The 20,953-nt window shown below is 32.7% G+C and overlaps 1 protein-coding gene across 1 annotated transcript in view; it reads left to right on the forward strand.

Annotated features, from left to right (window-relative positions):
* The window catches only part of BANK1 (B cell scaffold protein with ankyrin repeats 1), a 388,904-nt gene that overhangs the window by 359,082 nt on the left and 8,869 nt on the right, over positions 1-20,953 (forward strand). The window contains exon 11 of the mRNA XM_074275760.1: positions 2,263-2,331. Within this exon, the coding sequence (XP_074131861.1) occupies positions 2,263-2,331 (69 nt within the window). The remainder of the gene's footprint in view (positions 1-2,262; positions 2,332-20,953) is intronic.

A 20,953-nucleotide genomic window follows, 5' to 3' on the forward strand; every position in this document is an offset into this window, starting at 1 on the left:
TAAGCCAGGGGAAGTGACAGAACAAGAGAGCTGTTCCAAATGGCTGTGGTATTTTGCCATATCCTCAGGATTTTGTGTAGGAACATTGAATTAGTGGATGTGATAGCTTTTTTTTTTTCTAGAAATTGAAATAAGTATAGCTTTGTAGCATATTCTTAAGGAAAAAAACTTTTCAAAGCCTCAGCTTTAGCCTTGATCAGATCTCCTTCCTAGAATCTTTGATTAAAGAAGTCTCTTTTAGGGGGCAGCTAGGTGGTGCAGTGGATAGAGTACCAGGCTTGAACTCAGGAGGACCAGAGTTCAAATCTGGTCTCAGACACTTAACACTTCCTAGCTGTGTGACCCTGGGCAAGTCACTTAACCCCAGTCTCCACCAAAAAAAAAAAAAAAAAAAAAAAAAAAGACCCTTTTAGACTCTATCTAAATCTAACAGATTCCCATTGGTATATTATTGAATTCTCTGACGATAGTATCTGTGTAAGGAGTTGAGAATATGGACAAAGACTTATCATGCTTAAAATAAACACAAATAAGAGAAAATAACTTTAGCCCAATTTCCCCTTTATTCTATACTTTGGAGGAAATTTCTCAGAAACATTTGGGGTGGATATTTTATACCAATTATGTATCCCTTTTCTAAAAAATATAACTTTGCAAGGTTGGCTAACTAAATGATTCTCAACTCAAAATCTTCAGAGGGAAGCATATCAGTGTAGGTTCAAGTCATTGGAATTAGAAAATTACTCTTGACCCATGAAAGGTACTTTTTGAATCCTGAAAGGAAGAAGTAACTAAGCTGTGGGAATCTAACTAATTAACAAGAATGGCAATTGGAATAAGGAACCTCAGAGCATGCAGGGACTACATTAGAATGCAAATCCCCAAAGGTAGAATGTTTGCAAAACTTCACGAGTTTTCATTTGACATTTAGCAGACAAAACTATCTCTCCATCTATAAAAGAAGATGAGAACTATCTATACCTACCTAACAAGACTGAGTAAAAAAAGAATGTGAACAAAGCAAGATTATTTGGTATTTATTATAGCCAGAGCAGGGTGGTTTAATATGGAAAGCTCTTGTCAGAATCAGGAAAATTAAGGATCAAGTCACACCTCTAACATATACTGATTCTCTATCTATGGTCAAGTTGAGTCAAATCTTAGAGCTCCAGGCATCGATGATTTTAAGAAATAAACCAGTTCCGACCTGCACTGAATAGAGAGATTATCTATATAAAAAATACAAACTTTTTTGCATAATATGATCCTATCAGTTTATAAAATGAATACAAACTTTCACATTGAAGGACATTTCCCTATATCCAGCAAATGCTGGCATGAGAGCTGGCTTCAATATTTGAAAGCTATTATGTAAAAGATATGAGCTGATTTTTTTCTGTTTGTCCCCAAAAGGGACAAATAGGAATGATAGTGGGTATTCCTCTTTTTTTCAGTTATGGATTGTACTAGATAGCTGATGGGTATTTTCTAATTCTCATATTCTGAAATTCTGTAAAATCAAATGTCTCCTGTCTCATGTACTTGCCCTCACACCCAGATTAATCATAATCCCAATTTAGCTGGTACTAGATATCAAATAATATTATGCGTGTACCCTCTTTTACCTTTCTTTTTTTCTTTTATTTGTGCTGTTTTTGAATTTCTATCACTACCAATCTATCACCTCCCCACATACACTAAGAGGTCTTCCTTTAAAGTGCTCACAGTTTTTTATGGAATAAAATTTTTCTTCAAATTTTAACATGTTTATATGATGATTAAGTTCTTAATAAAAATAAAAGTTAAAACACTAAAGATGTTTAAAGATTACTTCAATTTTTCCATCTATGAAATGCATCATTTGCTTTACTTAAGGGAAAACAGTCATCAGTCTTGCTGAGCACTGGGAGGGAAACATGAATCATTTCTATGCAAATTTTTAATATTACCTAAGTGCTAGATTTAGCATTTTTAAGGGCCTGGGGTTTATAAAATAAAATATCATGATTTTAGTAAATCAGTGAGGCCTGGCATCAGCAAGATGTTTTTCTAGACAAGAAAGAACTATATGACATGACAAATCAGGGGCACAAGTGACAAAATTGAAAACTTAATAGACATCCTACTTAAAAAATAAAAAATAAAAAAGTCAAGAATTATTATTAAAGAAAATTATGTACAGCAATCCAGCAACACTGAGATGTCTACACTAAGGTTGAAATGTTTGGGCTCAGTAAGTAATCAATTTTATGTGTTTTTCAGTATTTCAGCAGAAGACCACTAGACCCCAGCATGAAGGTGACAAGCTCCAGGCTCCTGTCAAAAAGTCAGGTACTAAACCTAGCCAATATTGATAATTATTTCTGGAAAAACAGCATGAGAATATTTCCTTGGCTTCCTGATGCTGGCAAAAGCCTAGGGAACAAAAGCAGCTGTTTGATTGGTTTCATATAATCTTGCATTGGTTAAGTTGTATTCCAATTATCCTTCCCAGGAAGACTAGTGAAACAAAAATAATTTGTTTACCCAAGAAAGCCAGAAATGGACTTGGGAGAATGTGGTTTACTTAACCAACTATTTTCTGTCATGCTAGACTTATGATATCATTAATATAAGGTACTCCAAATGAGAAAACTCATTCTGCCTAGGTAGACTGAAACCTCCTCTGAAACAAAATATGACAGAACATACTTTCCTGGCCATCTGTAGTAATAGAACGTGGATCCATCTCTGATATTTCCTATATATTGAACCTCAGATGGGTCATTTAGCTCCTTGAACCTGTTATGTCATATTTAAACTCAGGTAATTTGATTAGATGGTCTCAAGATACCTTCCAAACCTCAACTTAAAACCTAATGATCATATAGTCTTATGGGAATTGAAAGGTTAAGTGACTTACACAGGATAACAAAATCAACATATGGCAAAGAAAATATTTGAACCTATCTCTTTGTAAACACTAAATCTGGTTCTCTATCTGCTAGATCAAGCAATTTTATAGGGCAAATAGAGAGCCAAGTCCTCTGAGATTTGCACTGAGACTAATTTTTAATAAATACTTAAAGATTCTTAACTGACAGTCTTTTATTTCATACTTTAGTGTCTATATTTTGGTATAATTTATTTTTTAGTTAATTTAGGCATTGTATACATTTCAAAACATTATTCTTAGAAGGGGTCCTTTAGGTTTACCAGACCATCAAAGACTATCTTTAATTTTTTTTTTAGAATCTCTGGTTTAGAAGGAACCTCTGAACATATACTTAGTTGGGTGGAACAGACCTCATCCAACCTATATTCAAAAGAAGTAAATTTTCTTTGTGATATTTTTGCTCTGGTACCAAATTTGAAAGGTATTTCCTTTTTTTATTTCTTCTGACAAGAGATCCTTGACATAGAGTCCACATTGAAAAGGGTTAGAGCCATAAGTCTCATTTACCACCAGCTCAAGGACAATATTTTTTTTTCCTGAAGTTCAAAGTAAACCCAGTTTCAAGAGAGCATGGGAAAGAAACAATACTCTCCATCTCTTTCTAAGGTACATGGAGGGAAAAAGTAAGTAATGTAGTTCTCATTTTCTACTGAAAACATTTTAAGAAAAGGTTTCTGGGGCAACTAGGTGGTGAAGTGGATACAGCAATGGCCTTAGAGTAAGGAAGACCTGAGTGCAAATATGGCCTCAGAAAATGACACACTGTATGATCCTGGGCAAATCACTTAACCCTTATTTATTGTCTTTCAAAAAAAATTAAAAAGAAAGAAAAAATGTCAAAAAGTTGAAAAGGAATTTACTAGTTGGCCTTAAAAATTCATCAAAATTTATCTCAATTAGCTTTTGAAATTATTCAATTCTCAAATCGTGATACCTGGCCTCTATGCTATTATTCATAAATAGACAAAGAAAATCAGGTATTGGAGAATAGCTACCCAAACATGCCTATGAATCAGTCCATTTATATAAAGAACAATAGTGAGTACATTTCCTTCTTCTAGAACATAGTGAAACCGAGTAGAAGCTGGAAGATTCTAATGCCAGAAGCTATTCTAAATCTTTTTTTCCAGAGAAATTATATTTTATTTTTCCTATATTATATATCTTTTTCCTTCATTAATTATTTTATTTTTCTGGTTGTACATGTATATCAATACACATTTCCTTATGAAACCTGTTGAGAGTTAAAAATCAGGAAAAAAAAGGAGAAAATGAGAGAAAAAAACAAAAAACAGAAAAAATAAGTGAACATGTGTTGATTTACATTTAGTCTCCATAGTTCTTTTTCTAGATTCAGATGGCATTTTCTATACAAAGTTTATTGAGATTGCCTTGGATCACTGAACCATTGAGAAGAACCAAGTTTTTCATATTTGATCACTGAACAATATTGTTGTTAATATGTACGATGTATTCCTGGTTGAGCTTGTTTCACTCAACATCAGTTCATTTAAATCTTTCCAGGCCTTTCTGAAATCAATTTGATCATCATTTTTATAGAACAATAATATTCCATTACTTTCATATACCACAACTTATTCAACCATTCTCCAGTTGATGGGCATCTATTCATTTTCCAATTCTTTGGTACTTTATAAAAAACTGCTACAAATATTTTTGCACATTTGGGTCCTTACCCCTCCTTTATAATTTCCTTGGGATTCAGATCCAGTAATGGTACAGATGGATCAAAGGGTATGCACAGCTTTATAGCTATTTGGACTTAGTTCCAAATTGGTCTTTAGAATGGTTGGATCCTTTCAAAATTCCACTAATGATATATTAGTGTTCCAGTTTTCCCACATCCCCTCTACCATTCATCATCTTTTCCTGTCAGCCAATCTGAGAGGTGTAATGTGGCACCTCAGAGTTGTTTTAATTTGCATTTCTCTAATCAATAGTGATTTATACCCTAATTTTTTTTAAATGAAAGTGATTACCTGCTACCAGATTGAGGGGAACATTTTCTATCTTAATCCTACCTGCCTCCTTTAAGCAGACTCCATCCTCTTAATTAAGACCCCCTGGCTTCCTTAATACATGTCTCAGAATATATTTTTATGTGAGAGATGAGCAGTAATCTAGCCCAATCTATTTCTGAAAAAAAATTCCCACAATAATAAACCTGAGTGATTTGTGATTTGCCACTTCTCTTTCAAAGATCCCCTATCCACAATTTTATTTTCCCTTAAACCCATTCCCTTCAGCCTTAACCATTCCCACCCCAATATTCCACTAGAGATCTACCCAACTTCTCACCCTTGGAAAGCCTGTTCTATTAATTAAAAAATACCTCCATCTTAAACCTTTACCTCTTTCATTCCATCTTCTGTCTCTTACTGGGATTTGGTTTCCTCCTGACTTTATTTCCAGATCTGTTTCTACTTTCATTAATTTTGCAAAATATTTAAAAATATGAAAGTGATTTTAAATGTGTCCACATTCATCAATTCAAGATCAATTCATCATTCAATTCAAATTGTTAATCCAGAACAAATTCTTAGTTTTTAAGAGTACTCTTTTATTTAAAGAAAGGATTTTAATGTAATACATAATAAAGCTCACTTCTGACTATCATGTGGTACCTAGATTTTCTGCCTATTGATTATTTTATTATCATAAATTAATATAATTGATGGACTCTTTATTTTTGATGTCATAATAGTTGGACATAAGGCATTTATTTCCTTAAAATCTTCTTCTATTTTCCCTAAGGACCTGCAATTTAAAAAAAAATGAAATGAAAGGCCTGCAGGTAAATGCAACTGCTATGCAATTAAGATCCCAGAAATTATTGCAGAGGCTAGATGAAATAGATAAGATTATTATTCCCCAATGGGTATCCCCAAAATATCTCACAGGAATATTTTAAGAGTTAATGAGCAATTATATATGTAATGATTTAAGATCAATAAATATTCACATTAAAAATATTCAGTTTTTATAATTTCAATTATTTTCTACTACATATAAACACAAGGACAGAAAAAGTATAACACATCATTATGGCATTCAGTAAAGGGCATGACAGCAAAGCTCAATGTTTACCTGATTCTGTTCCTATCTAAGGGCTTCAAGGATGGGTCAAACAATGGCTTGTATAACTGTTGATCACTCAAGGACCAGTTTGTCTCATCACCAGATGGCTGGCAACCAGGTGACATAATTTTTTCTTCAGTTAAAGCAATTCATGTAGTTCACATATTAAGGCAAAAAAATATCAGGGATTGACTGTTATCTATACAGGTGAAAAAAGTATAAAATTAGGGATCCTTAAAACACTTTAGAGGTTGTTATCTTTTACCCTTTCACATTATTGATCAGGTCAGTGAAACCTGAAGAGGATATATTGTTTGCCCAAAGTTACCAGACTCTTAACTAATGATAGAATCTATTGGTGGGAATTCTCAATGGGGAACTTTCTATTTCTGCAACTGAAAAAATAAAGTCAATAGAAAGTCATAGTATAAGAAAATGAAATGTAATGAGAATTTGATTAGTCCAGCCTCTTATCCATCTGACTCATTCTTCAATCTACTAGATGAGATTACAGAATGCAATATTTCCCCTGGGATATAGATAGATGTGGAACTTTGCTAAGAAATTCAAGAAAAAGAATTCCTTGAAGGGAATCCCCATTTTTAAAACATAATCAACAAACTGAGGAAATGAGTAAAAATAGAAGGGAGAGAAAATAGATTTCTGTTCATTGTTATTATTCACTAAAAAAAAAGACAGTTTAAAAATATTAACAATAAGCTTCTAGATAGAAATATCATGTTGACTTGTTCAGGTAACTAATGCAATTCATTTCAAAAATGTATATTCACTGCTAAAATACAAAAAAAAAGATTCAATAGTCTCTACCCTCAAGGAGCTTTTCAATTAATAAAAAAGAAAAATTATATATTCTCATAATTATAGCAATAATAATAACTAACATTTATAGTCCACCTACTATGTGGAAAAAGTACTTTATAAATATTACCTCATCTGTACCTTATAATAACCCTGGGAGATAAATGCTATATCTAGTATTTAAAAAGTCTTGAATCTAAATCTAGCCTTAAATGCTTACTAGATATGTAACCCTGAGCAAGTCACTTGACTTTTTAGCTTCAATTTCCTCAATCATGAAAGGAGCTAGGGAAGGAAATGTCAAACCCCATTTTACACTGAGGCAGAGACTTGACCAGGGTAACACATCTCTTAGGTATCTGAGGCCAAATTTGAACTCAAGACCTCTTAATTATAGGCACAGCACTCTATCCGCTCTTCCACCTAACTATGATAGAAGAGGAAATGAGATAAGAACAATGGAGAGGAATAAGGAGCTATGAAAAATTTGAGACTGACTTAAGATGTTCAAGTGAGAAGAATTACAGTAGATTCTAAAAGTAGTTATAAGCATATTCTGATAGGTGCACTGTTATGAAGGAGATGCCATATGAGTTGGGCCTTGAATGAAGGGAAGAATAGAACATTTATCAAGAAAAAGGGGTCAATATAGTGCCCAGTTCTTAAGTGAGAAGTGCCCTGAAGTTTGCCCCCAAAGTATATTACTACAATGCGTGGAAGGGTCCTTCCTAAATGATTTTGAATTAAATTATGTTGAAATCTATAATAATAGATGCCATAATAACTTCTACAGTAATATATAGTGAACCATAATTGAATAATAATCATAAATGACATGTATATAAATAGCCCTTTGCCGTTTTACATGTCTGATCTCATTTGAGGCTCATATTCTTATATTGTGAGGTAGGTACTAATGCTATTATGTTAGAGTTCAGAAAATTGAGGCTCAAAAAGTCTAAAGTCTATGGTCACGTAGCTAATAAGTATCAAAGATGAGACTCAAACCTATGAAAAAAAAAAGAATGTTATCCTTAAAAATGTTCTGAATATACAACAGTAGTCTAAAACATCCTACCAAGTAATTAACAGCTCATAAGTTGTTGATAATTTGGTTTCTTTTTCTATGTGTTGCTTTTTCCTATCCTTTACTTTCTTAAGGTAGAAAAGATAAAATATATCCCCATTTTTATTCTTTGATGATTGTATGCCTAACTGGCAATTGAGCTTTCTAATTGAAAAGCACAGCTTTGGAGCACATCAATCCCCTCCTCAGAAAGTCTTAGGATCTTCTAATTACCTCGAAAATCAAATATAAAGTTCTTCACATGCTTCGCAAACTTTCCCAGTCTCATTATAAATTATAGTTTTCCCTTTTATAGGAGACTCCCCTGACTTTGTACTTTTACTGTTCCCAATGCCTGAAATTCACTGCTCCCTCACTTCTGTTTCTTAGAATTTCTTGCTTTATCCAAAATACACCTCAAGTGCTGCCTGCCTGCTGCATCTAGAGCTTACCTAAACCTTTTAGTTTCTAAAGTACCCCAAAATTTACTATTTATTTGGTTTAAGACCTGATATTTCATCAAAATAAAACATTCTTAGGGAAGAAACACCTTTTACCAATAAAAATTGGTCAGAGACACTGAAAAACTAAATAAAATAATAATAATAATAATAATAATTATGAAGTACTGAATAACGAAGTACTCATTATATGCCAGGGACACTGCTATGTACTTTATAATTATTAACTAATTTGATCCTTACAACAACTCTGATAGAAAGTGAATATCCCCATTTTATGATTGAAGAAACTGAGACAAAAAGAAGTAACATATCTTGCTTAAGGTCATAAGGCCAATATGTATTAAAGGTAAAGCTTAAACCAAACTTTTCCCGATTTTGGAGATAGTTCCATAAGACACATATTGTGTTTAACCATATGGATACATGCTTCCTCCATAGAGAATAATTGTGCTAAAGGCAGGACCTAGAATGAATCTAATGTACTTAATAAGGACTTATTGATTGACCAATTTATTTTTTAAAAGAAGATATAAACAATAGGGGATGAATGAGTGTCAGTCTACAGAAATTGTCACTAAATTGCGATTATCTCAGCTGCTGATTACAACTGCCTCTCAGTTGTCCCATTACTAGTTATCTTTTCAACATTTGAATTCATGCTTATCTTCTGGGCATCTCTCTAACAGAATCACTATCAGATCCTAGTCAGAGAAAACAAGCATAACTCATACTTAAGCTAGTTTGAGTATGTCTTAGTAGCTGAAATCGGGAGTTTTGAGCAGAGAGGTGACTGAAATGAAGCACAAGATTGCTGTGTCTTATGTAGGTTATTAATTCTGGGTCTGATTACCAGAAGGCTTTCTCTGTGAAGGCTCTTTTAATGACAGTTTCCATAAGGAAAGAAGATTTCACTTTCATGGGTTACTTAGTAGAAAAGAACTCATTGGGAGCAGAACCATGATGGTCAGAGAGGACACATGCTTCTTTCTGAGCTCTCCTACTACCCTCACACTAATTACAAAATTCAGCCTCTGAAATAGTGCTTAACTGGTAGAATCCACTAATATTGGGAGTACAGCAAATTACCAGCAGAAGATAATTTCCCAAGATAACCAGAAAAGGTCTATTTTGCTCCTGCACAGCACAGGAGGAGGCCAGGTGCAGGCAAGAAGGCAGAGAAAACTTCCAGCCCATGCTGAGAAGACCAGGAGTGGGTGCAGTTTCCACAGGGCAGAGAATCTATGGGGAGGACTGTGCCACAATGTTTGCTACTCTGCCCTGGTTGCAAGCCAGTATATTAGCAAAGAAATTATAAAGCATCCAACACAAATGGAGAGGATAAAGAGTGTACTCCAATGCACCAGAGTCTCACAGGACCTAGCCACACCCACCCAGCACTGGTAGTGACTCAGTGTGATCCCAGCACAGCCATCACTGCTTTGGGGTGTTTGTAGAAGAAGCTTTGAACTTCTGTGCTCTAAAAGCAGATCCCAACTTTTTTTTTTTTTTTGTAAATGAGCAAAAAGGCAAAGCGAGCTCTAACTATAGACAGTATCTGAAGTGAAAGAGAAGAACAGATTTGAAACCCTGAGGAGACTAAAAGCAGATTGTCTCCAGATGAAGCTCCAAAGGGGGATATAACCTGGTCCCCACCACAGAAGGCTCTCCTAGAATAAATTTAAAAAGGGTGTTAAAAGAGAGCTAGAAGAAAAATAGGGAAAGGAAAGGAAAACTTTGCAAGAGGGTTTTTAAAATGCATATAACTCATTAAAAGATAGAGTGGAAAAAGAAAACAACTCCCTGAAAAACAGAATTTGTGAATTGGAAAAAAGAAAATAATTCCTTTAAAAAATTTGTGAAATGGAAAAAAAATTCCATAGAACAAAACAACTCATTTAGAATCAGAAGGTAAAATAGCCATTGAAAGAATTCACCAAATACATCCTAGAAGAGACCCCAAAAATAAAACTCCAAGGAATATTGTGGCTAAATTTCAGAACTATTGAACCAAGGAAAAATATTACAAGCAAAAAACCCAGAAAACAAACAAACAAACAAACAAAAAACAATTTATATACTGTGGACCCACAATAAGGATTATTCAGGATCTAGCAATTTCCACATTAAAGGATTCCAAAAGACAAAGGAAGTTGGAATGTACCCAAGAATAAACTACCCTGCTAAACTGAGCATTTTCTTGGGCATCCAATGAAACAAATGAATTCCATTTATTTCTGATGAAAAAAAAAAAAGAGCTAAACAAAAGATTTTATCTCCAAATATAGGACTCAAGATTAGCATAAAAGGAAAAAAAACTCTTGAGAACTATATTTCTGTTATGGATATACATAGAGAGTGCATGTATAATTTTATTTTACAGTTATAATTAAAAAAGGATTGTACCAGAAAAAGGGAAAAGTGAAGGTAAAAAGAGGGAAATTACATAGCACTAAGAGTTAAAGGAAACATTGTATTTGAGAGAAAGAAGAGAGGAAGATGAACATTGTGTGAACCTTACTCTCATCCAACTTGGCACAAAGACAAAATATTAGTCGCATTTGGTTTATAAAGAAATTTCTTTCACCTTATTGAAAAGTGGGATGGGAAAAGCAAAAAGAGAAGGGGTAGGCTAAATAGAAGGGAAAATATAAATGGTAGGGAAAAGTTACAAGAAAAGGAAAGGGACTCTAAGGGAGAGGTATTCTAAAAGGACGGTTGCTTGAGGAAAGTGGTGCCCATAAATTAAATACTGCAGAGAGGGTTAAGGGGAAAAGGAAAGAAAAAAGTATGATTTGGGGATAATAAGATGGCAGGAAATACAGAATTAGTTTTAACTATAAATGTAAATGGGATGAACTCTCCCCTAAAGAGGAGGCAGATAGCAGACTGGACTAAAAGCCAGAATCCTATAATATGTTATTTACAAGAAATACATTTAAAGCAGGGTGATACATACAAAGTAAAGGTAAAAGGGGCTGGAGCAAAATCTATTATGCTTCAAGTGAAGTAAAAAAAAAAAAAAAAAAAAAAACAGGGGTAGCCATACTGGTCTCAGATCAAGCAAAAGCAAAAAATGATCTAATTAAAAGAGATAAGGAAAGAAACCATATCTTGTTAAAGGGTACCATAGATAATGAAGCAATATCAATACTAAACATATATGCACCAAGTGGTATAGCATCTAAATTCATAAAGAAGTTGAGAGCTGCAAGAAAAAATAGCAAAAAACTAAATAAATCAAACCACAAAATAAATTAGAAAGAAGTTAAAGAGGGAAAGAGAATACTAGAAAAGTTAGGCATGATAGATCTTTAGAGAAAACTGAATGGAGACAGAAAATAGTGCATTTTTTTTTCTCAGAAGTTCATGGAACCTATACAAAAATTGACAATATATTAGGACATAAAAAACTGAAAATCAATTGCAGAAAGGCATAAATAGTAAATACATTCATTTCAGATCACAATGCAATAAAAACGACATCCAATATAAAACCAAGGGAAAATAGACCAGAAAGTAATTAGAAACCAAATAATTTCATCTTAAAGAATGAATGGGTGAAATAGCAAATCATAGACACAATTAATAATTTCATGCAAGAGAATGACAATAATGAGACAACATACCAAAATTTGTGAGATTCAGACAAAGCAGTAATAAGGGGAAAATTTATCTCTAGAGGTTAACTTGCATAAAATAAAGAAAGAGAAGATCAATGAATTGGAATTGCAACTTAAGCTAGAAAAAGAGCAAATTTTAAAAATCCTCAATTAAATACTAAACTTAAAATTCTAAAAATAAAAGGAGAGATTAATAAAATTGAAAGTAAAAAACCTATTGAATTAATAAATAAAACTAAGAGTTGGTTTTATGAAAAAACCAACAAAATAGATAAACTTTTGGAAAATTTGATTAGAAAAAGGAAAGAGGAAAATCAAATTGATAGTCTTAAAAATGAAAAGGAGAACTTGCCACTAATGAAGAGGAGATTAGTGCAATAATTAGAAATTACTTTACCCAATTTCATGCCAATAAATTCGATAACCTAAGTGAAATGGATGAATATCTACAAAATTATAGGTTGACCAGATTAACAGAGGAGGAAGTAAATTGCTTAAATAATCCCATTTCAGAAAAAGAAATAGAACAAGGTATTAATCAACTCTCTAAGAAAAAAATCCCCTAAGACCAGAATGATTACATATGAATTCTACCAAACATTTAAAGAATAATTAACAATGCTCAAAAAGTTATCAAATTGTGCATGCCTTTTTATCCAGTAGTGTTACCAGTGGGTTTATATCTTAAAGAGATCTTAAAAAAGGGAAATGGACCTGTATGTGCAAAAATGTTAGTGGCAGCCCTTTTTGTAGTGGCTAGAAATTGGAAACCAAATGAATACCCATCAATTGGAGAATGGCTGAATAAATTGTTGTATATGAATGTTATGGAATATTATTGTTCTGTAAGAAATGATCAGCAGGGGGATTTCTGAGAGGTTTGGAGAGACTTGCATGAATTGAATGTGAAATGAGCAGGACCTAGAGATCATTGTACACATGGTAACAAGATTATATAATGATCAACTGAGGGATGTGGCTCCCCTCAACAATGAGATGATTCAAACCAGTTCCAATTATTCAGTAATGAAAAGAATCAGCTACACCTAGAAAGAGGACTATGGCAACTGAGTGTGGACCATCACCTAGCATTTCCATTCTTTTTGTTATTGTTTGATTGCATTTTTTGTTTTCCTTCTCAGGTTTTTTTCTTTCTTCCTAGATCTGATTTTTCTTGTGCAGCAAGATAACCATATAAATATGCACACACATATTGGATTTAACATATACTTTAACATATTTAACATATATTGGATTACCTGCCATCTAGGGGTGGGGGTGGAGGAGGAGGGAAAAAGGTGGAACAGAAGGTTTTGCAAAGGTCAATATTGAAAATTATCCATGCATATATTTTTTTAAATAAAAAGCTATAATGAAAAAGAAAAGAAAAGAACTCACCATCAACCAGAAGAGTATCAGGGCTTTAGGGTAACAGACACAGTACTAGGAAAGATGCATCCTTATACACTAATCCTTTTATATCCTGACAGAGAGATAATACCTAGAATTCGAGTGCAATTCATCTCATGAATTTTTTTTTTTCTTTGAATTTCAGCTTGGAGGTTTGTCAAGAATAAGTGCTGTATGGAACAGATTCTCAATTGCTAACTATGTCTTTTGCTGCTCAGCTAGTAAGCCCTACGGCTTAGTTGTGTTCCCTAGGGATCACATGCTCCATCATCCCTGAATAAAAAGATTTAGAATATAAAATGTGTTGACATCTTGTTAGTTCAAGAAGTATAGAACTTCCAAAAAGAAAAGACAACACAAAAAAGTTTCTGAAAAAATCAAGATAATTGATAATTAGATTCTTATGTATGCATCAGAAACAATGTGTAGCTTGAGAAAGTAAACTCCCTCAGTGCTGGTTTTCCTAAAAATGATGCCCACTTTATTTCTAGATCTCTTTCACTTTAATATTCTAACAAAGTTTTTTTCCAAGACCTAAGCTGTCCTACATGGCTAAAAGAATAATTCGGGGAATTATATAGTTGCCTTATATTCAATGTCTAGATCAGTCACTCCTTTGGTCTCATGTCCAACTCTACCAATTTCATTCTACCACAAAAAGATGCCCTCAAAAACCACAGCCAACTCATACATTCACTACCTCTGCTAACAGTGACAAACATGGGTTCCCATAGGGTAAAAGATAAAACCAATTCTGGGAAGGGAAAATTTCCCTGTGAAATGTAAATAAACAATATTGAAGGAATAAAGAGGAATACAAATTGTCATTAATGTTGAAATAATTTTTATACTTTCCCACCTCCCAGACACTCAAGATTGGGTAGTAATTTCAGGGAACTATCTTATCTTGCTTGTAGCTGAAAGAGACATTAGAGGTCCTTCAGACTTATGCATATCTGGACACATAGAAAATAGTCATATAAGCCCTGATTGAGAGTCAGGTACACAGAATTAACTCAGGAAGATGTTAATTCAAATTTGGCCTTATACAATTACTAATTCTGTGATCCTGATTAAGTCTCTTAGATTATCAAGTTCCTTATCTATAAAATGGGAATAATAATAGTAGTTGGAAGAGTCTAAATAATAATATAAATGATGCTTTGCTAGCTTAAAAGTTCCCCTTTATATGCTACTTACTATTATTATGGTGCAGCTTGGTGGCATAATTGATAGAATGCCAGGCCTGGAATCAGGAAAACCTGAGTTCAAATCCAGCTTCAAACACTTACTAGCTGTGTGATTATCGGCAAGTTACTTAAACATTTTTGCCTTAGTTTCCTCATCTGTAAAATGAGCTGGAAAAGAAATGACAAGCCACTCTAATATCTTTGCCAGAAAAATCCCAGAGTCACAAATAGGTGGATATGACTGAACAATAGTTATTATTACCATCATCATTACAAAAATATTCAAATGACATGGCCATTTTTCTTTTAAAAAATTTATTAGCTTTTTTTTTTGTTTGTTTTTTGTTTCCACATATGTGTCAGTCCCAATATGCACTCATTTTTCCCCATAGTACCTGGTCTTACAATATAGAAAAAATGGTTAAAACAACAGATAACAGTTGCTATGACCAAAAATACATACATTATTCAATAATAAATCAGTAACCAATCAACAAGTATTTATTAAACTCCTACTGTGTTCCAAGAGAAAGGGGGGAAGGAGCTTATTTCAAGAAGCTTACATTTTATTCTGATAAATAGTGTGTAAATGTACAACAGGTATGGAATAAATATAAGTCAATGGGGGGAATTGAGAGGAGGAAAGTGCATTTTTATCATCAACTCTCAACTCGTTAATTCTGGAATGGAGAATATGGAAAGGTATATAATATCAAATAAAATGGGAAAGTATCATAATATCCAGATTGTGAAGAGTGGTAAATATTCTACAGGGGAAGCTAAATGATTCAGTGGTTATAGCTCTAAATCTGGAGTAAACAAGAACTAAGTTCAAACATAGGCTTAGACATTTATTAGCTTTGTGATCCTAGGCAAGCCTTGTCTGCATCATTTTCCTTATCTGGAAAATGATTATAATAACGTCTACCTCAAAGAGCTTTTATAGGATAAAGTGAGAAAATGTTTGCAAAGTGCTTTTCAAATCTTAAAATACTATATAAATGTAAGCTATTATTATTAAAAGACATTCTAAGGAGTTTATATTTTAAGCTAAAAGTAAAAAGTAGTCATTAAATACTTACTTTTTTATTTTAATGTTTTTCAATTAACTGACATCTATTGTCTCTTCCTGTCTCATTTCTCCTCTTCTGGAAAGAAAAAAATAGAAAAAGAAAAAAAGAAAAGAAAAGGAGATATATAATAGCTATCAAGAATGGTGAAATCAAGTCAGAGTTTTTAAATATGGAGGCAATGAGGGTGTATTTTCAGGGAGCAAGAAAGGTGCCTTCCATTCCATCCTCCACAAAGCTGCCAAAGGGATTTTCCTAAGCCATAAGATTGACCATGCCTCCCCTCCTCCTATCTCTAACCCATCATCAAGATGCACACACATACTCAGGAAACTTCAATGAGTCTCTTAAGTCTTTCACAATCAAAGTAACTTGCTTAGAGTTACAAAGGCTGTGAATGACAGAGCCAGGATTCAATCATAGATATTCTGATTCTTACTTCACTATGTGGATATTTATCCTGGAGAAGAAACTTCCTTCTCTATTAACAGCACACCTTTTTATAGAAATGTTTAACCTTAGAATCATTCTTGTCCCTCACCAGTCTCTCTTTCCATCTTCCAATTGGTTGCTGTGTCTTGTAGATCTTACATAAAATGGGAAGAGACTGAAGATTAAGTGAGATAGTAGCCTTTTCCCCATCATCCTGCTGTTAAGATCATGCAAATTTTTAATATTTCTTTAGATGCCCTACTCAACTTTAGATGCCTTTTTTAAAATCTGAGCTTATTCATAAGTTTCTTAACAAATTATTTCAGTCTTCTTTGATATCATTCTTGATGACATTCTATTCCTCAGGCCCCAGGCCCCATTTTTGTTGTTTTTTTTCTGTTCTTTTTGGAGTTCACTGTATCCATGTCTAGGGCACATGTCTTAATGTGCAAAGTATTTTGCTCTTATCTTTTCCAAATGTTAAAATGGAATAGTCATTTTATCACATTTTCTTTCATTTTCATTTTCATTTCTTCAGATGATTCTACTTCATTGGCCATATTCAAATGTTTTTCTACTTTCTGAAAGGTAAAATAATAATTCAAAAATTTATCAGATTTATCAAAATGCTTTCTTGTAAATAAAATAGCAGTACATTGGATTGTTAAAGATCATTAATAACAAATTATTAAACTAATACTTTATAATGACTTTTACAAATAAAATAGAGGACACTGTTTAAAAATACTCCCAAATGATACCCTGGTAAAGGCCCTTGTGTTCTTCTGGTACCTTAATAACACTGATGATAAAACATATGCGAGTCCTAAGCATACTTTTCTTAATTTAGAGTGAAAATAATATAATAAACACTGGTGAAGGCCAAAATTACACCAAGAAAGAATGTGGATACTAAAAGGGTTGAAATAGTGAGGAAATCATTTGGGTAAAGATTAACAGAAGCACAAAGAGAGAAGCAATATGGTCATTTATACTTGCTATGAATTGATACTTTCTAGAAAGAAAGAGAAAATAGCTGAAGAATTTAGGAAACAGATCACAAAATTTATCATGGTGACATATCATAGTAATTATCAAAATCCCTGATTACATAGACATCTGTTGAAGTTTTTTTCCTCAATCAAAAGCAGAGCAACCAAACATTTCTTGACTTACCTTAATGATAATTCCATCATTCAAAAGATAATGAAACACTTTGTTTTAACATGGAAATGATGGGAAAGATGATGAGCGATGACTGCTTCAGCATATTTGAATTTGTAAGAGAAAAGATGAGGAAAGTTAGGAATGATCTGAAATCTGCTCTAATTTAGAAGAGCAAAAGAGAGGAATGATCAGTAAAAAGTCCATATTAAATTACATAAGAGAACCTAAAAGACATGGTAAGCTCTCAGGAACAATATTCTCAAGAACAAAAAGAGAAGAAATGAAAAGTTGCCTAAATGTAATGATGTGAAAGCATAGACAATTTAATAACCATTTTTATTTGTTACAATATACCAACAATAGAAACAAGTACAGGCAACTATTGCATAGTGGACCAAGGTCCAAATTGGGCATCAGAAAGTATCTTCTTTTTCTGTTCAAATCCAGCCTCAGATACTTACTTGTTGTGGGCAGGTCACTTAACCCTATTTGCTTCAGTTTACTCATCTGTAAAATCAGCTGGAGAAGAAAATGGCAAACTACTCCACTACCTTTGCCAAGAAAAAGGGGAAACTAGTTGATGTAGTGGATAGAGTACCATCCCTGAAATCAGGAGGTTTTGAGTTCAAATTTGGCCTCAGATATTTAACACTTCCTGGCTGCGTGACCTTGGGCAAGTCACTTAACCCCAATTGCCTCAGGAAAAAAAAAAGAAAGGAAAAAAACAAAAAACAAATAGCATCCTAAAAAGTAAAACACAAGTAAACAACAATAAGTAACAAAGGATGAATACAAAATAATGTAACAATGTGTGAAAATAACATCAGAAATATAAGAATGAACTGAAGCTAATAAAATTAAGGACAAAAAGGTTTTTTTGGTTTTTTTAAAGCAATATGGCAGGAAAGAGAATTAAAGGATGAGAATATTGTTTGGGGTTGATAATGTGATGATAATTCAAATCAAAAAGGAGGAAAAGTTGTCCAGTTTTATTATGCTTCTGTTTCCTCTTCCAAAGAGAAGTGTCTTTGGACTAGAAAGGACAAGAAAACTAGGAAATAATAAGAAATGTATGCACTAGGTATCAGGAAAGAATTAAATTGTCTTTGATAATTTCAAGTTACCAACTCAAGTGAACTATATTTTAAGGTCCTGAAAAAAATGGCAGATTGTACCTCTTATAGAGATTATATGGACATAACACATCAAGTTTCCCAGAAAAACGCCATCAGCATGAAGTTAATTCAAATTCTCTCAGAATCCCAGGACAAAATCTATTGTAAAGAAATATTCTTTACTCACCACTTTCGCTCAACTAAATATCACTGTGTTCTATTTATATCACCAGCTACTCATAATAATAACACATATATTTTATATAATAATAACATATATATAATAATAATAACACATAATTATAATAATAACATAATTATAACAGCCTAAATATAATTATCACATATATCAAAGTAAATGCATAATTTATAAATACATCATGATCCTTACATAAACTTGGGTCATACTTACCCATCAATGCACTCAGTATTTGCTGAGGACACTACCTGAGAGGAATCACATGAGTGAGGAAAACCCATGTGTCCAAAGTAACTCCCACTTCTGAAATTGCAAATTTCAGTATCTTTTCTCTGACTCAGTAACTGTCTTCTCAACTAATGTTGTGGAAAAAATGGAGAGATACTGCCCTGATTTTTCGATGTTAGGCAGATTTGAAACCAGTTATATCATTATATCCATTGTTTTCCTGCCAATTTGAAAAGATTCTCATGGCTCTTGTATTATCCTGGTGTTAATCAACAATTTTTTTTTATCAATAAGTAAGTTAAAAACATAGATGGCACGCTGATCATTATCTGTAGAAAGCTAGAAGGAATGACTAATATAGAAGATGATAGAATCAAGATCACAGAAAATTTGGACAACCTATATAGCATTGGGACAACTTTATTATGATGAAATTGAACAGGGATGGATGTGATACTTTTGGATTAAAAACATTAATTTTAAATGCATTAAAAAAGAATTCATAGCTAGACAGAAGTTTTTCTAACATGAGTATTTTGGTACACTACTACTATAACTGGTAGCACTACCAGTGCTAACAGTATGTTATGGAAACAAAAAGACAAATGCAGTATTGGGTTACATGAAGAAAGGACTATCACCTAAAAAGGCCTCAAAGTCATGTCAAATAAAGATAGATTTAAAAACAAACAAAAACCAACCTGTTATATTTGTCACAGGAAAAAAAAAACTCAGTGTGGGTAATGAGAGCTGTGTTCAAGTTTTTGAAGGGCTGGAAATTTAATAAATAAATGAATGAATAAATAAATAAACAGATGAATGGATAAATAAACAAACAAATAAATGAATGAATAAATAATGCATATATAAATATTTGTCACAGGAAAAAAAAACTCAGTGTGGGTAATGAGAGCTGTGTTCAAGTTTTTGAAGGGCTGGAAATTTAATAAATAAATGAATGAATAAATAAATAAACAGATGAATGGATAAATAAACAAACAAATAAATGAATGAATAAATAAATGCATATATAAATAAAGGAAAAGGTTCTATTTGTTCAAAAGTATAGAAGGGTTTTTTGGTGGTGGCTAGGAAATAGAAATTGAGGGGAGGGCCATCAACTGTTAAATGCCTGAATAAGTTCTTGTATGTTATAGAATATTATTATACCATAAGAAACGATGAGCAAAATGATTTCAGAAAAATCTAAAAAAAACTTAAATGAACTGAAGCAAAGTGAAGTAAATAGAACCAGGCAAACATTGTACATAGTAACAGCAATATTGTACAATTATGAAATGTGAATGACTTAGCTATTCTCAACATATACAATGCTCCACAACAATCATAGAATTATGAAAAATTCTATATGCCTACAGTGGAAGAATTGATATTGTCTGACTACAGACAGAAGTATACTGTTTTTCTCTTTCTTTTTCTTCCTTCTTCCCTTTATTCTTTCATTCATTTCATTTTTTTGTTCACATCTTCTAATACAAAATATCTAATATGGAAATGTGTTATATCTGATTACTTGTCATCTCAGGGAAGGGAGAGGGGAGAAAAGAAGAAGGAATTTGAAACTCAAAACATAAATAAATAAATAAATAAATATATATATATATATATATAAATTATTCTAATATGTAATTGGGGGGATATTATTTTTTTAAAATAACAAGTATTTGAATGCACCTACTATGTGTAGTAACATCATGCTAAGTGATTTATAATCTTATTTGATTCTAAGAACAACCCCTGTGAGGTAGATATTACTATTAATCCCATTTTACAGTTGAAAAACAAGGAAAAGTGACTTGCCCAATGTAGCATAGATGCCAATTATCTGTGATCATATTTGAACTCAACTCTGTAGTTTTTTTCTCATGTGTTGAATCAACAAAAATAAAATAGAAAAGCTATGTTCAGCTCTGATGTTTCTGCATTTTCTATCACTGTTTGCCTGAAAGAACTAGTCAGGTCCTGGTGAATAGCTTAGACAATCAGCAACACAAGATGAAGAGGTAGTAATCTTCTTACAAAGTGAATTCCATATTTTTAATGCCCCATGAATCTTTTAGGGTCTCAATTGTCATAAATCACCTACAATTTCTACTTTTCAACTGCTAATGAATATTT

This window comes from Sminthopsis crassicaudata, chromosome 6, assembly GCF_048593235.1.
Source record: "Sminthopsis crassicaudata isolate SCR6 chromosome 6, ASM4859323v1, whole genome shotgun sequence".
Taxonomy (NCBI): domain Eukaryota; kingdom Metazoa; phylum Chordata; class Mammalia; order Dasyuromorphia; family Dasyuridae; genus Sminthopsis; species Sminthopsis crassicaudata.